A 20,022-nucleotide genomic window follows, 5' to 3' on the forward strand; every position below is an offset into this window, starting at 1 on the left:
GCTACAAATTAACCAAACAGGTGTCTAAGGCATAGAGAAAACCATTTGAGGCACTTCTGATGTATTGGGAAACGGACGTTTGGTGTGCCCCCCACGGTCTCATTAATAGTGATTCTTTGCACGGATCCTGGATTAAAAACGTGACTTAAGATTACGTTTGGGTCAAGGTAAATGCTATAATCCTCCTTATTTAGCAATTATCTCAGCATGTTTAAGTTGCAAAATCTGTAGATCTTCATTACTCCGTTTATTTTATTCCATCTGTTTGAGAAGCCAAATGTTCTACAGAAATGATGCTTTTAACGTTAATCCTGTCAATCGTTTTGATGCCGCATGTGATGGAAACAGTGACTCCACAGAAACAAAAGCAGTTGGATTCCAAAGCGATTCCATGTAACATCAACAACAACTTGTACGCTGCAGGTTCAAATAAAAAGGTTGAGGATATGATCATCGAGATGAATAGGAAACTAGACGACATTCAAAACAAGCTAAAAAATTTAACACAGAAAGAAAACAACGGTAAAGGTTAGTGCTGTTAGTCATGTGACTTTCTTTTTCAATTCTTTTGGTAACGCGTGAGCGGCAGAAAAGGAAGAGCTACCCTGTAAGAGAGTAGAGATTTAATTGAAAAATGAGTACGATGGCATTAATTAACAAGCCTTGGACCGTGTAACTTAAAAACCAGGTTGGAATGGTAGTCTTGTTCAGTTAGTCCTGTATTCTGATTGGCAAACGCAGCACAGAGTACCTAAAGGGAAACCTGTATCAGTCTAAAGCGGACCCATTATGAGCGGCCACTTTGTGTGTGGCTCCTAAACTCTTCTGTATTTAGCGAAATCCTCTTTTAACCGCGTACTAGTATAGCCAAGGTTTTATTCGTGTGTACGCTTGTGAATGACTAATATCGATATACACATAATAGAGAGAAAAGGTATAAGAATTTAACAAATGCAAAAATAAAATGTTGTATCTCTTAAAAAATTGTCTTTACTCATTCCATAAGGAAATATATGGAGGCCAATACAGTCGGGAGACAGTTGCATGTGGATGGTGATTGGGTTTATACGGGATTTAAGAACTTATGATTTTTGGCACAGTAAAACAAGTCTTTTCGACTGTTCAAGAACAGGAATTTGGAATTCAAGAATTTGTTTAGCTGTACTGGCCCCACTTAACGTTTCATCGTGTAATAGGATCTTTGAATGACATTTGGCAGGTTTTCGTCACCACAAAAACTGCGCTGAACTGTACAAATCCGGTGAACGTGCAAACGGTGTTTACACAATTGACCCCGATGGTTCAGGTCCGTTTGATGTATTTTGTGACCAAACAACAGCTGGCGGCGGGTGGATTGTGCTCCAAAAGCGATTTGATGGCTCGGTTGATTTCTATCGCGGTTGGACAGACTACAAAGTTGGCTTCGGTAACTTGAATGGCGAGCTTTGGCTGGGACTAGACAAGATAAACAGGTTGACGAAAACAGGAAACAGACTTCGAGTAGACCTGGAAGATACTACAGGCAAAGCTGTCTACGCTGAATACGATATGTTTGCAGTCACCAGTGAGAGGACTAAGTACAAGCTAAGTCTTGGAACGTACTCAGGTAAGTCTAATTTTGAGGTTAAATGTTCCTTTCTGCCTACAATCGGTGACAACAGTGCTGAGGCAGTGTGGTTAAATGGGGGCATATTTCGGAGAGCAAAACAACCTGACCCCTTTCCCCCACCCCTTCACTTAAAGTTAGGTTTGGTGCTTTATTGTTTGCTGCAGGTGGCTAAGGGACAGCGGAACAGCATTCACAAGAAGGGGTTGGTAGGGAAAGCTTCAATTTTCCTTTTCGAAGTGAGTAATGGCGCGCAAAAACGACGAACAGAAAAAAGGAAAAGGTGTCAAAATTATTAGAAACGAACGAGCATCATGGCGAAAAGGAACAGTTTTTAATTTTAAGTGAAAGAGGCCTACATAATATACTTAATCCTTTAAGCCCCCACATCAACACGCATCTTAATTCTCCACACTGTTCTTTATACATTTCTTATGGTACTGCTTGAGAATTTGCTCTAACATCACAACATTTCATCTTTGGCGATTGTTTCATTAATTCAAAAGACCTGTTTGTTTGATCAGGCAGTGTTGGGAGAAATTGGATGCTGGTCACTATTGGGGCTTAAAGGGTTGAAGAAAAAGCAATAGGCAATTTTAAAAAACAGATGAATGTGCGCCGAGAACTGTCAAAGCTAATGGTTATCAAGTTGACCATTACCGCAAGAAATAAAAACTACGGTAACCTTTATAATTGCATGAGAAATTACCCTTTTTTCATAAAACCATTACCTGATAAAATAATTTAACAATTAATGAATGAGGTTGAGTATCTTATGAAGAATTATAGAAATCAAGGAGGGTGTACGGCTTCGACGGATAACGCTCTCCGAGATCTCCATAATTCTTCATGTGATACGAAAGCCGAATTCAATAATTGTTTTATTGTTCATTCAAAATAATTCCTAGTTTAAAAACATAGCTAAAACATGCTTACCTACATCGATCCATCGATCTTAAGTTCATCTTCGATAGTGCACGTTTAGGGTTGTTCAGCTCAGCATAAATATTCTCCAAATAGCAGATGTCGCCCTTCGAGTTGTCTTCTTGCTGTTCTTGCCATGTTTTTAGCTATTATTTTGCCTAGTTCTTACTCTTGAAATGAGTGAAATGTCCGCCATTTTTGTTTCCACTACCAAAACAACTCAACCTCGTCCTCAGGTCTTCTCGGTTAACGGTGCATTAACCCGTAAAACGCTGCATTTTTGACATCATTTCCTCTTCCACATTTGGTCATCAGCAACTGGTTATGGTGAATTATGCGTGTGCTTTTAGCCAATCAGTATCGGGGAAACGTTTAGAATGAATAATAATACTTAATAACCATTAAATATGAATTAAATAATAAATATAATTTACTGGATAACGATTAAATGTTTGACAAGAAACTCATTATCTGATTTTGCTGGAAGGAACTGCTGGAGATTCTCTATCGGGTCACCGCGGTTTACCATTTACAACCAAAGATCAGGACAATGACAGACATAAAACTGTGAACTGTGCTGTCAACCATAAAGGTGGCTGGTGGTATGGCGGTTGTCACAGTTCCAATCTGAACGGCTTGTACCTTCACGGACAACACTCTTCATATGCAGACGGTGTCAACTGGTTTGCGTGGAAAGGATACAAGTACTCGGCAAAAAGAGCAGAAATGAAGATCAGGCCACAAACGTTTTAAGCCAGATAAATACCACGTATCAGCATTATCTCATTCACCGCATTGAGGTTCATGCCACGAAAAGGCAACTTTAACTTTAATCGGCGGCTTAAGCATCATCATCTCAATGGTCCTAACTGGCTGAAATTCACTGCTCGCTCCCAGTAGTTATCTGATTTGTTAGTTTCGTTAAGTAAATCAATTAGTAAACAGTATTGGACTGTGGGGAAAAAATTGGTAAAGAATTGAAGCGTAAAGGAAAAATTGAAGAGGTGACTGCCTCCACGTTTCTAGCAAAATTGACTGAAATGACGCAAGATCACTTCATCTTTTTGCGAGTTAATTAAGTAATAGAATTGCACATCTTACTGTGGTCAGCGCATGACAGGGTGACTCTATACCACTGTAAAAAGGGCTCGGTAACTTTAACCTTTTTCTACTTACTTCAGAGAAAAAAAAATTTAAAAAGTTAGGGAGGAATAACATAAAATTGCTAAGTGTGAAATGTATTTGTTGAAACTAGCAAAGATATAACTCCGCCAAGTCGCAGAATTTTATAGACGTTGGTATGGTGTTAGTGGTGGTGGTGGAGGGGAAACAAGTTCGTTTTCTCCACCGTACAAGCGTCTGTAAAATTGTGCGACTTTGCGGAGCTTTACCTTCGCTGCCTTTAGAGGTATCACCTTTAGACTTAGTTAGCTTCTTAATTTTAAGGCGCTCTTACCAGCGCGGTGTAGATGGTTATTCATTTACTGGTCAAAATTTGAGAAAAACTGTGAAAGTGTCTATTTTGCTTCTTGATTCTTAATACTAGTTCCCCTTGTAGCAGCAGATACGTCCCCTGCACTCTCCTTTTCCGTACGCCTTCTTGTCACCTGGTTCACAAACATATTTGCAGGTTCCAGTTAAGCCATGGTAGATCTAGCAAAGCACAGCTGGTTCCTCTTAAGAAACAAAGACGAAGAGTGAGACGCCGCCATTAATATACCTTGCTTAAGCAACGATGACCATGACGGCGGCGAAAACGCCTCTTGGAAATTGATTTCGCGCTTTCTCAAAACTCATCGCTCTTTTTAAGGGTGTTCAATGTTGGAAGGCAAGACGACCAATATAGGGCGTGAAAATGAAGCCGAAATCCAATTCCTTGCTGTTGTTGTTGTTTTCGAAAAAAAAAGGACCGCTTTGGGGAAAGCAAATTAGTCAAGGTTTAGGTTTGCAAAATCGGGGTAAAAATTACAGTGCAACTGTTTGCAGCGGCAAGGAGAAGTAAGGTTTGGTCTAAATTATGAGAAATTTAGAGAAATTGGGATTCTACAAATAAGTACACAAATGCGAGAACTTGAAGACAAGCTAAACTCCTCCTCCTGCTGCTCCTGCTCCTTCTTTCTTTCTCTTTCTCCATCCCTTTCTCCTCATCCTTTCCCGTCATCCTTTGCCCCTCTCTTCCTTCCCTTCCCCTTCTCCTTTTCTTCATCCTTCTCCTTTTCCTCGTCCTTCCCCACCTCTATGCACCCCAGGGGGGGGGGGGGTACTCCCATATATGGGCTAGATATCTTAGCGTTTTTAGCCCCTAATGGAGACTAGTTTTCTCTGAAAACTGAAATTTGTAAATTATCTACCCTTAGCTGTACGATCAGCCTTGCCTGCAATTTTAGGTGTGTGCCACCCTATGGAACACGGCTCTTGATGGTCTCCATCCTTAATTAGGGTATCATTTTTGCCCTTGTTGGCTTTGTGTTCCCGAGAGAGTGATCAGCGTCAAATTTCTCCATATAATATCACTGCTTTATAAAACAGAGTGGTCATGAGAATTAAGGACATGATCACACAAGATGAATCAAATTGATACTTCAACAAATTCTCCCCACTGCTTCTATTGAAAACTGCGGTGGGGGTAACAAATGAGAATTTGAATTTTGATGTTAGGGTTTAAAGGGATAATTTTCCGTTGAATTGGGTCTCATTTTCAGGTTTGGGCTTTAAACAAAGGTCAGTTTTCGTTCGTCTCATCCTTGCAAAGAGTCAGACCCTGGGCAGCACATTCCTATCCAAAGTTCAAGGGAGTGCATCCCCACTCCCACCCGGGCTTCCTCCCCTCCTTCTTCATCTCGTTAATTTTTTCGTTCTATCTTTCTCCTCCCCCTTCTTCTTCTTCTTCTTCTCCTTCTTCTCCTCCTCCTCCTACTTTTCCTCTTTCTTTTCTTATTTTTACTCCTCCTCCTCCTTCTCCTTCTTCTTATTCTTCTAGTATTCCTCCTAATCTTTCTTCTTAGCCCTGCTTTGTCTTCCTCCTTTTTTTTTTTTTTTTTTTTCGCTTTTTTCTTTGTTATTCAATGCAATTTATTACTTACTTGGTTGTTTGTAACACCATTTAGTGTTCTTCACTGATTCGTCCCAGAAGCAAGACCTTCCCAAACACTCGAGCTTTTTAATCCCAAAATATCCACATTCCTCTCGTTCTGAAGGTGCAATAGGGCAAAGTCCGTCTGGAATGACTGTAAATGGAAATACATTAGAACTCAGTACAACTCTTCCATGTCATGTATTACATATTTCTTAGACCTGTAGCTGTATTAACCCATTCGCTCCTAACACACGTGCGGAATCTTGCCCCTCATACTTGCTACGTCATCAGTTTAAACGATCACATCACAGGTATTTATGACACCCAGCTTGTTCAGGGAGAAGAGATCTTTGGAACCGCATCTAAATAAGCCCGCCATTTAGTCAAATAAGCCGGGAAGACGCGAAATTTTTGCCAAACGGCAATGTTGCTAGTCCCCGAGAAGACAGCAAAGCGGGCCCCAGATAATAAAATTCTCTTCTTTCTGTTCTCTGTCTTCCGTCACAGACGTTTTAAAAAAGAAACCCAAAACTTGCTTTCTCGGAAGTTACAAAGATAAGCTAATATTTGAAATCCGAGACTTTTAGTCCATTAGACCCCAGGGGCTAGTAACTTCCCTTAATTTTTCAGGCCCGAAGAGCCGTTTTGGGCTTGTAATGTTTACATTATCGTTTTAGTAGTTTTTGGATTAATGAAGTTATTACAACAAAACAAAATTGACTGGTTTGGAACTATGCTACTATTCCACAGGATTTGATTTTAAAGTTTGCCTTAGGGCCCAAAAACCCGCACCGGGACTTGAGAAACGGGTACCGGGGATAACGCTACCCACCAGATAAATCTCTATCCAGTGGATAACACAATTCGGTTTTCCCCAATACTTATCCACTGGATAGTGATTTATCCCTTGGAAAGCGCTATCCGACGTTTGAACATTACCGAGCAGTGGGCAGATCCAGACCGTCAGATAAGGGGAGGCCCGGTCATCCAGAACATGAGATAAGGGGGGGGGGGGGGGGGGGGAGAGCCGTTTCCAAAAAATATTTTCCTTCGCGCCTTAGTGTGGTCTTAAAATAAGGGGGGCCCTCCCCTGGATCCGTCACATCGAGGCCTGAGTTTTCATAAGGAAACTGCAACGCCTATCAACAGCTCTGAAGCCCTTGGGTCCCTGTGTCATTTACAATGATCGGATCATGAATTTAGGTTTCTGGGAAACTGCTCACCTACCCCTCCCCTAAGCCAACATTTCGAAATAAGCGAGAATTAAGCGTTAATGTTGGCTTAGGGGAGGGGTAGGTGGGCATTTTTCCAGAAACCTAAATTGATCCCAATGATCAATAACAATGATTTCAAATAGGGATTTATTTTATAACTATTTTTACTTACCTTGGTATTTCTTTACAAAACAGAAGGTAGTGTCAGGTTCGCTGCTGTTCCAGCAACACCCTCTCCTGAGACAGGTAGCTTTATCAATTCCAAGCCAACCGCATTCAAATCGATCACCACCACTCAGGTCGCAACTGCCTTCTAAAAATAAAACAAAACAAAAAGAATTGTGTTTTAGAACTTTCATAACAGTATTTCAGGATATTTACCATTTGCACAACTTCCATGATAAAACCTTGTCCCCCACCCCCAAATATTTGCGTAAGAATTGTCCTCAATTTCTCTTCGGATTACTGTAATTAAAACCAAAGCTCATGCGAAATTTTGAAGGGCAAACAAGGTGTATTATGAACGATGTGTAAATGGCGACTTGCCAACCTCTCTATATTCCAATACATTCCATAAGTTGAAATGAGCAAGCACTCACACAGTTTGCCATGGGTCCCCAGTGTGTTACAGACCCTTTTTATCATAACGTACCAGAGGGAGACAGCACCGTACATTCTACGTGATCATCCAAGTCACGTGAACGTCTAGCCGGTTAGCTTTCTTATTTTCGGTTTTCCGCACAGCAATCATGCAAACCAGGTAAGCATTTTTAGTCGGCCTTTTATCCTTTTTACCTCGCGGTACCTTTTTAAACTCCCTGATTATTTACCGAGTTTAAATAAACCATAGTCATTTATGCAGCCTTTTACGGGAAAAAGCCGAGTGTCTTATTCTTAAGTCATTTTAAGACCCCGAGTATTCCGGTCCCGGCCATGTTCTTTGTTTCATTTCTCCTATCGCTCCTTTTACCTCAATAAATATTAGGATACATATTTGGATATTGAAACCTGCTCGTATTTTGCAACTTTGAATTGAAGCTGATTTGGCCGTCGCCTAACCTTTACTTAGCGCCCCGCCCAAGTAAAATTGATGGGCAAGGCAATTATTTGAGGTAAGCTCACTTCTTAGTGCAATATTTTCCAAAAACAGCTGGTGTGCAGGTGATTTAATTATGACCCTAGTAGCTTAACTAATGTCCTTAGCTGGCTTCACGCAAATTATCGAATACTTATCTTGAAAAAACTAAGATTATACTTGTTGGTACTCATCAGAGGACCGCAGCGGCTGAAGATCAAGTGATAGACACATGTATCAGTTATACACGCTTAGATAGGGTATCTTAGGGTCCTCCTAGACCACATCCTTTCCTGGAAGGATGTAGAGTATATTGGCAATAAGATCTCGTCTAGACTAGGTATTCTGCGTCGAGCACGCAAGGTTCTTCCCAAATCTAATTGTCTAATGCTCTATTTATCAATTATTCCTCGAACCCGAATGGGCTCTGAATCAATAGCCCATGAGGCCGAAGGCTGAATGGGCTATTGACTCAGAGGCCATGAGGGCGAGAGCAATAATTTTTTGAGTAAAATCCAACTAGTTGGTAAAAAATATCGAGAACAAAAAAAAAATTTAGGTAGTTAAAGCTAGACTTAAATCCTTTTTTGCCGCCAAAAAGCCCGCGCTTTTCGCCACTAGTGGGCTATAACATATAGCCTAGTAGTAGCTCTACCAATCAGAAGGCACGCATATATACTAATAGTTGGATTTTACTACAATGCTATAGACTTGCTATTGTTCGACAACTGTTCGTCTGTCTGGGACAATTTTGGGGTTGGGAGCACATATTATCTTTATAAACAGACGTGCCGTCTGTCTTGTTGAAGGTCGATCTCTTAGGGTACATAAATCAGAGAGTTTTGGTCTAGAAGAGGGTATCATTTTCCATTTAAACTTATCAATTGGCTGATGATTTTAGTCTAGACTAGGGAAACCGGGAATTGTCACTCAAGAATATAAAAAAAATCAAATCGGTTTTGTTTTGGCTGGACTGTGCTAGTGACCTCAGTTGTTTCTGGAAAACAGCTACTCTAGGATAGGGGGGATTTGGGGAGTTTAGTCTCGTATAGGGTTGCAAAATTCACTTGAACTAGCTCTGGTATAGACTAAGGGTTCCAGGGTTCCAGCAGCACATCCCCACCCAAAAAGTGCTAAAGTACCCCCCCCCCCCGCTACATTAAAACTGACTCTGCTAAATCGGATGCTCCTGGATAAATATTGAAAAAAAAATCGCTGATAGTTCCGTTCTTGAACGTAAACTTGCTGAGCGACCCAACAAAACACACCTGCGTACAATTTGATGTTCAATCTTCTAAATTAAACAAACCATCAACGTATTCATTATGATTAACTTATGATGATCTTAGAGAGAACACACGACTTGATCACGGTATTAAAACCACATTTTCTGCCTATAAGAATCCCTTTTACTCAAAGTTAGTTGAGAAAATCAATAAACCATACTTTCTATGAGTTTACCGTCGTAATAACCCGTGCTTAAGATGTTGGTAGAACACTAGAAAAGATGGAAAATCACTTTCCTTCGGTTCGTGATTTACAAGCTTCATTCTCGTGTTCTCCTAACATCCCGCGTGCTCGGTTATCACACAGCTAAACCTATACAAAGTGTGCTTTATTGCTTAAATAAATCTAGGGAATTTTATTGTTCTGCGTAGTAAATATAACAACCAACGCAGACGTCTTTTACAAGGCTAACTGATATTTTCCAAATATATTTTTTTTTTGCTTCATCAGTGGAGAAATCCAGCACATCATTTTTTGAAAGGTCAGTTATATAAACAAGAAAAACAGCAAAACAAAATGGTACCATGCATGCAGTGAAACGTTATTTTTCTTAAATTTTTAAGTAAAAAAAAGACAGACATATTTATCTTTAGGAACTGATATTTATCCCAAGTCCTTGATGCGAAAATCACATAAGGAAAATCAGCATGATTGTTTTTTTTTTCTTTTTTACTTTAGCTATGAAAATTCTTTGACCATTCGCTGCTCAACGTCAAGACGTATTTATTAATAATAACCTTTGAAAAGATATATAGGGCTAAGGCAAGCAAGTTCTCATTATCTCATGAATTTAAATTTGCCGTTAATTTAAATATTCAACCCTAAATTTCCTGTTGAAACAAATTTTTCTCCATGTTGAATAAAATTCATTGTCGAGCCTGTCAGGCATTTTAAAGTCAGATCTACTCTCTTACTTCAATCCTTGAAATCGTTAAGTGTTAATTTTTTTCCGATTGGCAGATCAACGCGTTTTTTCGCGATATTATTTTTTTAGAGTTGAATGGTCTTTGAAGGGTTAAATTGTCGTCATTTTCATGAAACTACTACATCAATGGACACTAATTTTTTACCTGTGCACTCCTGTTTGGATCCGAGCAAATTAAAAAAACGTGCACGAGTTTCGTAAACGACAGGAGGTTCCTTGTTTGTTTTTGCTCGTTCAAAAATTTATTCGGATACTCAGGTGACCGAGAGCCGACGTTAATCAGTAAAATACTCAGCTAAAAATAAAATATTTATTGCCCTCAGCTTTTAGTCAACCATTTCATCTTACTTTCCCTCGCGCGGTATTTTCTTCTACAGTCAACCAGTCAACCATTTCATCCTTATAATGTCTCCTTATTTCTGATTTTCTTCCAAAGTTGACTGCAAAGCTTTTCACTTCGCTTTTGTGACGGCATCTGTCAGTGGAAAACTTTAAGTTAAGGTGAGTGTTTTTACGAGGAATTGTTGTTAATGTATCTCCGGCCCATAACCGATCTTTTAGAAACTGACGTCAACCTTCTATGTTCACCTTCTCACTATTCTTTTCTAACTATATTAACCAATTGTTTTTTTGTTTCGTTTTTTTGTTCGTTTTTTGTTTGCTTTTTTTTATTATTATTATTTCTAAAGGTAGACAAGCAACAGCAAGAAAACAGGATTTAAAAGTGTGAGGCGAAAAGAAAAGAAACCATGACACTTTCTTCATCCGAATGCATCACCTGGCTTGCTGTATTCCTCACAGTGTCTGCTGCTATAGTAACAGTGAACATCCTAACAATCGTACTTTTTATAAAAAACGGCAGTCTTCGCACTCGTGCCATGTACCTAGTTATAAACCTGACCGTAGTTGATATGTTTGTCGGAGGATTTTCTAACTTTTATCTATTTGCTGGCCTAGACTTCATCTGCGACATTATGAGAATGAACCTGTCCCTGCATCTGGTACGTACAGCTGAATTTCTCATCTATTGGCCAACTCTGACTTCTCTAACAAACATTGCAGCAATTTCATTAGATCGAATGTATGCAACAATTTGTCCCTTTAGGTATCGTGTCGTCAAAAAGTGGGTCTACGGGGTAACAATTGCTGGTGTCTGGGTTTTAGCTGCAATAATATCAACTGCCTCTGCATTACTTGCAGAATATGGGGGAAAATGGTCGTACCATATTTACGTATGGCAATCATGGTGTTGTTTGTGTCTAATTGTTATCTGTGTTTCTTACTCCTCCATTGCTGTTAAATTTTCGTGTGCAGCGTATCCTCAGCACCATGGTGCAGCAAGCAGACAAAGAAAGCTGACCGCAACATTATTCGTAATGACTATCGTTTCCTTGCTAATGTGGTTACCACATGTCGCTATTGCTATTTTTATTCATTCTAGCGCTAGCAGCTGGATGTCCCGCCTTTCTCCCGAGGAATCATTTCGTTTGAATTATTCTTTAAAGGTTCTATTTGTCATGAACTCGATTGTTAATCCCATCGTTTACGCAATCAGAATTCCAGAGTTCAGGAGGTCTCTCCTGGCATTACTTAAATGTCAGCAAGGACAAAATGCCAATGTTTTTCATCTTCACGCCCGTTAAAGTGCCTTATTAAGTTTTTTTAATATCCGTTTACGATAATTGCAAGGCAACTAAGAAGAAAGTTTATGATTAATGACCGTCCTCTTCTTTAAAAAAAAAATAGTACGGTCATCGGTAGCTCATTGTGTACCATTATTATGTTTTAATGCTAACCTTAGTCCGATAAAAAGGCTGTAAGTATATGTTGCAGTACACTTTTTTCTTTGTTTTATGACCTTTTAATGCATTACCATACCACAAAAAAACTGAAAGAAAATTTGAACAAACGATAAAATGAAACCACAACATGTATACATGGTGATACATCAGATAATGCAACTAATAAATATAGGCTAGTTTCGTTTACCTTTACCTAATTATTCACACTTATATAGTTATTCATATAAAATGAATCTTTTACATTTGCATTTACACCCTCGTACATTAAAAAATAACACGTAGACAATTTAGAGATTTGCCTTTTTTTCTGCACAAAGTTATAACATGTACACAGGAAAAGCTAAGCTCGAACAAATAATTTTAGCTTCACCAAGAAAAGAGTGCGTCTGGGAAAATCTGAATAAATTTCACAGGATATCTCTTAAATTTGAGTTCATGGATCGTTTAGATCCTCCGCCTTCTTTTAAAAGTGCCATTTAGCATTCTTGAAGACCAGCTGTATGACAAAGGAACGTACAATTCTGAAAATTCTGCACTGGACCCCCTCTTCAGCCATTTTGTTAGACTTCTAAGCTTGTGCACAAACGCGAAATGCATGAAATTTACATCTTACTCATAAAGCAGCCACGGGTACTTTTCAGCATGAACAGAAGGAAACCCGCGATGTTTCGATGTTTTTGAACGTCATATCAAGAGAGAGAACCGTTAGAATCGAATCTTAAGTATAATAAAATGCTTCAAGAAGCAACTAACCATCGAATTCTGTTTAAAAGAATTGTATGATAAATAGATGAAATTGTTGATAAAAGCGTGCGTTTTAACAACTGCTACAGTGTGTCAACTATTTTTGTCACTGATTGTGGAACACCATCTTTTACAAAATAACTAAAATAGTACGGGTACTCTGATTCGTCGAGAGGAGTGTTTGCATGAGAGTATGTAAACATGGGTGTAGCGTCAAGATGTTTTGCTTTTCGAGCGCTAATAACGCAAGCAGGAATTTGAAAAAGTTTTCGAGTTCAAAACTCGACAAGTTTACTTTATTTACCCATTCCTTCGTCGGTTGAAACTTGGAAAATCGTTACAAAGAAAGTGCGTCAATTTTTTTTCGTAAGCTGACATTTCAAGCGAGAAAAGTCCGCATTTTGGAAAGCATCTTTTTGGAAAACAAGAAATGATTACGCGTGCAAGACTTCGTGGACAAGACTTTGCGACTGGTAAGAATTTCTCTTTTAATCAGTGTTTTGCGTTTTGTTTCGGGAAAGTTATTTTATAAAAGCAATAGGAAACGTTTTTCCTGTGTTTGCATAGCCTGATGTAAACACTCGAGGCGTTGGATGAATTCTCGACAGTTATGCAAACCCTCGACTTCGTCTCGGGTTTGCATAACTGTCTCGAATTCTCCCAACCCCTCTCGTGTTTATATCAGGCCTTGCAAACACGGAAAACGTTTTCTATTGCTTAATTGCCATCTGAAATGAATGAACTATTTTCAGTAAACTTTAATTACAGTTCATACATTTTGCCTCAGATTAATACTCTTTTGTCATACTTGAAAAGTTAACAAAATTGATTATATAGAGAATACTTCATGGAAAGTGTCGGCGTACGGTATTTACGCACGAGTTGTTGACGTATCAGAAATCGAACTCGTTCGCTGCGCTCACTCGTTCGATTTCTGATACAAAAATAACGAGTGCGTAAATACCGTACAAAGCACTTTCCATGTGGTATTGTGTTTATTATATATATACTGAGATTTAGATTCTTGTTTATCGTCTTTAATGACAGACCAAGACAAAACTCTGTTTCAAGAATTCAAGTTAAAAACTCATGCAAGGATTATAACATGAGCTTGAATTTCTGTCAGAAATTTAACATTACAGCCAGCAAATAATGTTAAAATATTATTTCCAAACTTAATCCGAGTCGGACTCCTCAATTCGGATTCTCTTCCACCTTTTTTCGGTGGTTTCGGTGGCATACTGTATTTCGTGGACTGGACTGGACTGGACTGGACTAGTAAAACGCGGACTGGTAAAACGCGGACTGGTAAAACGCGGACTAGTAAAACGCAAAAAAAAAATGTTGGCGTTATTAACACGATCATCTACTATTCAAAAAACTTCTAAAGTGAAAATAAGAGGTATCATAACTCTTAACATTAATGTATAAAATACAAATAAATCTACAAATAAGATTCATAATCGAATTTAGCGTCATTGTAATCTGTATCATATATTATTGTAAAGTAACAATCCCAGATTCTACAGTTCGACGTCGTCAATAACAATAAAAAAGTCTTAGTTTTCAATGTCTGATGCTTTCAAATAGTCGGGACATGATAAGGTAACATGATCGTAACAGACCACAGTCCAACTAGAACCTTACAGCAAGCCTTTGTACGATCATCTGTTTGTGTTCTTGGAGAAGAAACGGTTGGAGATCGGCTAGTATTCGGCATAAATTTGGCTCGAAGGAAGGAAAGGTCACCCTGATGCAGAATGGTTTGACATGGTAGTACACATTTGAAATATCTGGTGACGTTTGTTGCTGACCTGCCTTGTAATATTGTCGGTGAAGTCTTGTAGTTAGCACAAGGTCATCAGGCGGATCGGGTATGGTTCCGTCTGGCTTCAAGGAGTAGCCACAGCCATAACATCGTGTAACCTTGCGGTCCAGAAACGCAAGTTTGGCGAAAACTAAGATTCCTGGTGTAGGCTTTTGACGCTGAGGGTACGTGGGCGGTGTGTTTTCTTTGACGTGCTGGCGTTCATATTGTTGACAAGGATAATTATAGATGAGATGGGATGATTCTGGGACGTTGAAACCATGACTAGGCAAAATAAGTGACCGTCACGTACGTTTAGCTTAATACAATTTTACTCCGGGGCATCTAGTTTTGAACCTAGAAAAATTAAGGTTTTGTACTTTTTGCTGCGAATTGTTCCTTTATCAGAATGTTTATAAACGTATTGAAGGGAACAAGGTACTCATTGGACATGTTGCGTGACAGAAAGCAAGCGATCCGAAAATAAAACTATAAAAATTATTATTATTATTATTATTATTATTATTATTATTATTATTATTAGTCAACTGGCTGCTTAAAGATTCGATAAAACACAATTACGATTATGAACTGGTGACAAATAAATTTCTTCGCCGCCAAAACTTTTTAAATTGTCTGTAACTGGCGCATATAAACCCCTTTTGTAGCTAAAAGGTCAAACAGGGGTCATTACGATCGCTAAACCGTCGGAATAAAACAGCCTAAAAATAAATGAACAGAATTTCTAAACGTAAATTAGTTTTTGTAAAAGTCTGTTCACCGTTCAGTTTTCTCCGATTTACAAACGCGGAAAAAATCTAGAAAAAAAAGACGTCCGCAGGAGCCTATCCTGAGTCCGCGTTTTACAAGTCCAGTCCAGTCCAGTCCAGTCCAGTCCACGAAATACAGTATGCCGGTTTCGGTAACGGAACTCCTGGTTTGAATAGTCGGCGAGGTAGTAAGCGCAGTAATGGAAATCGTAAATTGTCCTCCACTTATTACTGCTCCATCAAAAAAACTCATCGGGGTTTTACTAGTGCAAGTGCTCGCAGCAGCAGTTTCGTTAGTCGCAGTAGTTACTTGTGTTTGAGACGATGCTCGGCTTAAGATGCCCGATATGTTTTTTTGTTGATTTAGGTTCAAGCTACTATAGTTTGTTATGCTTTGCACGTTCTTATGCCCACTTAGCTGCATTATATGCGTTGGCGGAATTTCACTGTCATTAAGTTTTTCAATCATGTGTTTACGAGCACTATGGTTGGTGAGTCGCTCGCTGTTGATGTTTGCTTTTGAAGCCATTGTTTTCATCAAAGTGTTTAATTTATTTACACCCATAGGTGCCGACTTGAACCAGTGTTTTTTGGAGCCGTCTGTTTTCGTGTGGTTTATTCCCAAGTAGAATGGCGCATCGTCAGCCATCATGTTTTCCGGTCGCTTTTCACGGTAAATTTTGAACGCCACGACAGGATCTCGTTCATCACCATTTGAAAACATTTTCGGGGAAACTTTTCGAACGTTTGAGGCGTCTACTCCAGACCTTGTTTTTGTCTGTCTTTCATAGAATGGCGCATCGTCAGCCATCATGTTTTCCGGTCGCTTTTCACGGTAAATTTTGAACGCCACGACAGGATCTCGTTCATCACCATTTGAAAACATTTTCGGGGAAACTTTTCGAACGTTTGAGGCGTCTACTCCAGACCTTGTTTTTGTCTGTCTTTCATTGTAAACTAGATATTCGTTACCTTGTGCGTCCTTACAAAGCTTTACATCTCCCCAGCACAAATCCCTATGTTCTTGACAACCACGCATTCCAAAATGAATGGTGTTGTTCAGCCAAACAGTATTCAACAATGATTCAGCAGAGGAAACTCCAAGCAAATTGTTTTCGTAAAGTATATCGACTTCCTCGTCCGTGATAGCCACAGCAGCTTTGTCCTTGTTTCCTCGGCCTGCTTTCTTCAGCTCTTTTTGTTTAGCCTGTAAACACTTTCTAAACAATTCAAATTCTTTATCGTTAATGATGCTCTTAGTATAATTATTTTTCTTCAAATGTCTTTCAATACTTGAAACAAGGCATCTTAAACTTGAAGGCTCATAATCCTCGCCGTCTTTACGTCTCACAGAACGAATAAACTCCGCAAGGTGCTTGTTTAATTCTGCGGGCTCTATGTCTTGCACTTCTCGCTCGTCGTTCTTTTCGTTTCTCAAAAACGTTTCCAGCAATTTCACATCTCGTTTCGTTTTCTCTTTCGTATTCCTGTTTTCGAGACTTTCCACGTAATCCTCGACTGAAGTATCGTGATCAACAAACCTTTTCTCGTTCATGTTTTTAAGCTTCAACACTTGCGAAAGATTTTTTTAACAAAGTGAAATGCTGCCAGCTGAATGAAAATCAGCTTGTTAAGGCTCACATGTCAAAAAACATGATACGCAGCACCTGATTGGACGTATCGTTTTCCTCACACGTGGAAAAAGCAATACGCGCCATTTGATTGGCTATCGGGTTCTTAGACCAGCTTGTGAACCAAATTTATTTCGCGCCTTTTCAGTGGGTAAATCTCAGTACATATATAATAAATATGTTTACCTCGAACTAAGTGCTCAAAGTCAATATCATTCCTTTTTAAAAAAATATAATATTTCTTAGACGTTGAGTGCAATTATATTTTAACAGGTTACATTCCTCTTCTTCCGAATTGCAACCATGGTTCTCAAGGCATTAAATGTGAATTACAATGACGGCATGTGACTCCGTCAAGCATTTGCAAAAAGTAACAGTAGAATCGTGAGGCCCTCATGCAGTTATAATTGAACTGGTCAGTTAATATATTTAAAACCAAATCAGATTTCCTTCCCCAGACTCATCCCGATTTATTTTCAGCCAATTTTTAATTTTCTGGGGAGATTTAAAAAATAACGGTATCCCGTTGTAGCTGCACTTTTAAGCGATAAAGAAGATGGAAAAATGTTTTACCTTTGTTTTTGTAAGTTGCCACCTTCATCACAGTGACGACAACAAAAAGCAATAAGAGGAATGGTAATTTTCCTGCCATCTTGTTAGCCTGTTAAAAACAAAAACCGTCCGACCAGTGAAACGATTTTCTTAAATTAAGCTACAAATTTAGCTTAGCTTTTCTTCGCTTAAGTTCTCAATAAACTTCACCCTAAAAAAAGAATATATTTTTTACACATTATATAATTTATTAGTATATCAGTATGAAAAATAGCAAGACAACGAGTCAAAGTAAGGAAGGACATCTAATGTGTAAAATCAAACGAAAACTGTTGAATAATACTTGAAATACGTACCAAAAATGCGGGATTTATTTCTTCACCCCCAGTAATAACAATATCTTTTCAGTCTTGCCTCAATTAGTTGCTGTATTGAAAGAATCACGCACCTGTTTAAGGACCTTTAATAATTCTTTTTAAGACTTCCCAGAAGCCAATCAAAGCGATGCGCGCGACACTAGAATGATGGCTTCCTGACAGTCGATCATTAGGTCTGTATTGCGCGGTTAAAAATAGGGTCGCCCAAAGGCACATAATCGACTAGCCGGGATATATCAATGTAGTATCAAAGTTTCCGACAATAGAAATTAATGGTGACAAGCCATACCACAACCTGAGGTCATGTACAAATTTCATATTTTATACTAGTGTAATAAACGAACCAACCCTAGTTACAACTCTTAGGTCAAGAGGCGGCTCTAACAGGATCGACGGTATTCTGTATACACCTTGCTAATGTAACAAAATGTTAAATCAAAACAAGCCTTAAGGCAGGGTAACTTATAACTAAATTTTGTATCGTCTCAAGCATAACTAGGAAGTACTTGTTGCCTGTTCCGACACAAAAAAGGCTGTTTACTGACAAAATATAATTAGCCTCAGGGTGGTCCTAAATGGAACCCAATAGAGGTGTATAATCGTAATATAGAAGAATGACAAAAGGACTACTGCAACAGAATTGTGTTAAGATTTTTCGGCTGATACAAAAAACCAGGTATTAGACTTTACGTTGCTTGATAAGCTTAACAGTAGCCCGGGGGGGAGGGGGTGGGAATAAAACAACAAACTTTTATACCGGGCAGCTCCGTTGCTAAGTCCAACCCCACAGTCACTCTTTTATATATACTATTTTTGACAGAAAAATTATAGCCCTGTTGTATACCTTTTATTAACAAATGGTACGCATTTCACGCATAAGTTAAGAAATTTTCATCATTTTTAACTGCTGTAAATGCGCCGTCTTTTCAACATCATAAATCACTAAATAAGAACCATTTCTTGTCTTTTGAACAGCCATAACATGCTACGTTGGTTAAGGTCCTTTCACAGAGCACAATAACAGATTTCCCTACCCTTTCACTAACTTCAACTAGTCAAATACTTACCCTTTTATATAGATGAAGCCTGAAAAAGGTATCCCTTTCGGCTGGATCCTCCCTGTATACGACATTATAGGCAGTACCCACGCCACGGGAGTAGCAGTCCCCTGCTGTACGGGGAGGGTGCTAATTCTAATTGTCTTTAAGACGGAAATGATGTTTACCGTGAAGTAAAAGGATGTATTTATAATATTTTTAAAAAGGGTGTGTGCAAAATTACCCCGATTGAAAATTTTGTAAACATTTTTTGCCGTGAAATGAGTGACTTAAAACTGTAATAATTTTGATCTGGATGTTTCTGTTTTCCTTTTTAAGTGATCATGATAAAAGGAATATAAATTTGAAAAAAGAAAGAACATGACATTTATTATAACCTGGTTGCATACCAATGTCTACGATTTGAAACCAAGGTCTGTTGACAAATAGTAGTTTAAATACGTACTTTGAAATTGAATTGCTATTTCAAACGTTCGCGTGAGACCTGTACTATGTGCATTGTATTATTATCATTTTCATTATCATAATTATCATTATTATCATTATTATCATTATTGTCATCATTATTATTATCATTATTACATCCACATACATGTGCATTTATGGTTGACTTTCATTACATTAATTTTTTTTCATGGTTAGAGTTACGTTCATAGAAACACGAGCAGTTATTCATCACTGCGCGTGATGAATTTTTAACCAGTGATAAATCAGCTTTAAAAACGTCTCCGGAGAATTCTTCTCATGGGATCGCTAAACAATGTAGTTTTCTTTTTAAAACGTGATGACCGAGAAAAGTTAAACAAAAGCAAAAAAATATAACAACTGCTCGGCATAAATATTTATGCAAATGGCTATTTTGCAACTGAAGTAAACAGTTTAAGCGTCTACTTGCCTTCGCAATACGGCTGTCCAAATGAAAGAAATTTTGCAGTTAACAAGCTACACAAGAGGAAAGAATTACGCGAGTAAAGTGTCGCTATATCTAACTGGAAGGAGACGTAATGGACATTGATAATTTTTACGGAATTGCAAACTGGTAAGAATTAAATTTTTTTGCTTGTGCCTCAATTCGCGTATTCCTTAATTTGAAATGGTAATGGACCGCCGTTTGGTGCTTGTTTGGTTAGAAGCATCGTATTTCGTTCAAGAATAAGTTCTAACTTTTCTTTTC

The 20,022-nt window shown here is 38.5% G+C and overlaps 2 protein-coding genes and 1 pseudogene across 2 annotated transcripts; 2 read left to right on the plus strand and 1 right to left on the minus strand.

Annotated features, from left to right (window-relative positions):
- The window catches only part of LOC140953589 (lactadherin-like), a 69,524-nt pseudogene that overhangs the window by 19,376 nt on the left and 30,126 nt on the right, over positions 1-20,022 (plus strand).
- Positions 206-3,422, plus strand: LOC140953590 (ryncolin-1-like). The gene is made up of 3 exons (XM_073403004.1): positions 206-528; positions 1,220-1,606; positions 3,018-3,422. Exons 1-3 carry the CDS (start codon positions 291-293, stop codon positions 3,281-3,283), a joined length of 891 nt encoding a protein of 296 aa, XP_073259105.1. The 5' UTR covers positions 206-290; the 3' UTR covers positions 3,284-3,422.
- On the minus strand, positions 3,382-17,517 carry LOC140921770 (uncharacterized). The gene is made up of 4 exons (XM_073371771.1): positions 17,435-17,517; positions 6,993-7,133; positions 5,614-5,757; positions 3,382-3,482 (listed from the first exon to the last, which is right to left on the minus strand). Exons 1-4 carry the CDS (start codon positions 17,511-17,513, stop codon positions 3,382-3,384), a joined length of 465 nt encoding a protein of 154 aa, XP_073227872.1. The 5' UTR covers positions 17,514-17,517.

Source organism: Porites lutea, chromosome 12 (assembly GCF_958299795.1).
Source record: "Porites lutea chromosome 12, jaPorLute2.1, whole genome shotgun sequence".
NCBI lineage: Eukaryota > Metazoa > Cnidaria > Anthozoa > Scleractinia > Poritidae > Porites > Porites lutea.

Bases quoted from the DNA above. Each gene is read 5' to 3' on its own strand.
- LOC140953590 (XM_073403004.1), top strand. From the start codon at position 291: ATGATGCTTTTAACGTTAATCCTGTCAATCGTTTTGATGCCGCATGTG. The intron at 529-1,219 runs GTTAGTGCTGTT...GACATTTGGCAG, and splicing joins GAAAGAAAACAACGGTAAAG to GTTTTCGTCACCACAAAAAC. The intron at 1,607-3,017 runs GTAAGTCTAATT...TTTTGCTGGAAG, and splicing joins AAGTCTTGGAACGTACTCAG to GAACTGCTGGAGATTCTCTA.
- LOC140921770 (XM_073371771.1), bottom strand. From the start codon at position 17,513: ATGGCAGGAAAATTACCATTCCTCTTATTGCTTTTTGTTGTCGTCACT. The intron at 7,134-17,434 runs GTAAAACATTTT...TTTTATTTTTAG, and splicing joins GGCAACTTACAAAAACAAAG to AAGGCAGTTGCGACCTGAGT. The intron at 5,758-6,992 runs GTAAGTAAAAAT...TTCCATTTACAG, and splicing joins TTTTGTAAAGAAATACCAAG to TCATTCCAGACGGACTTTGC.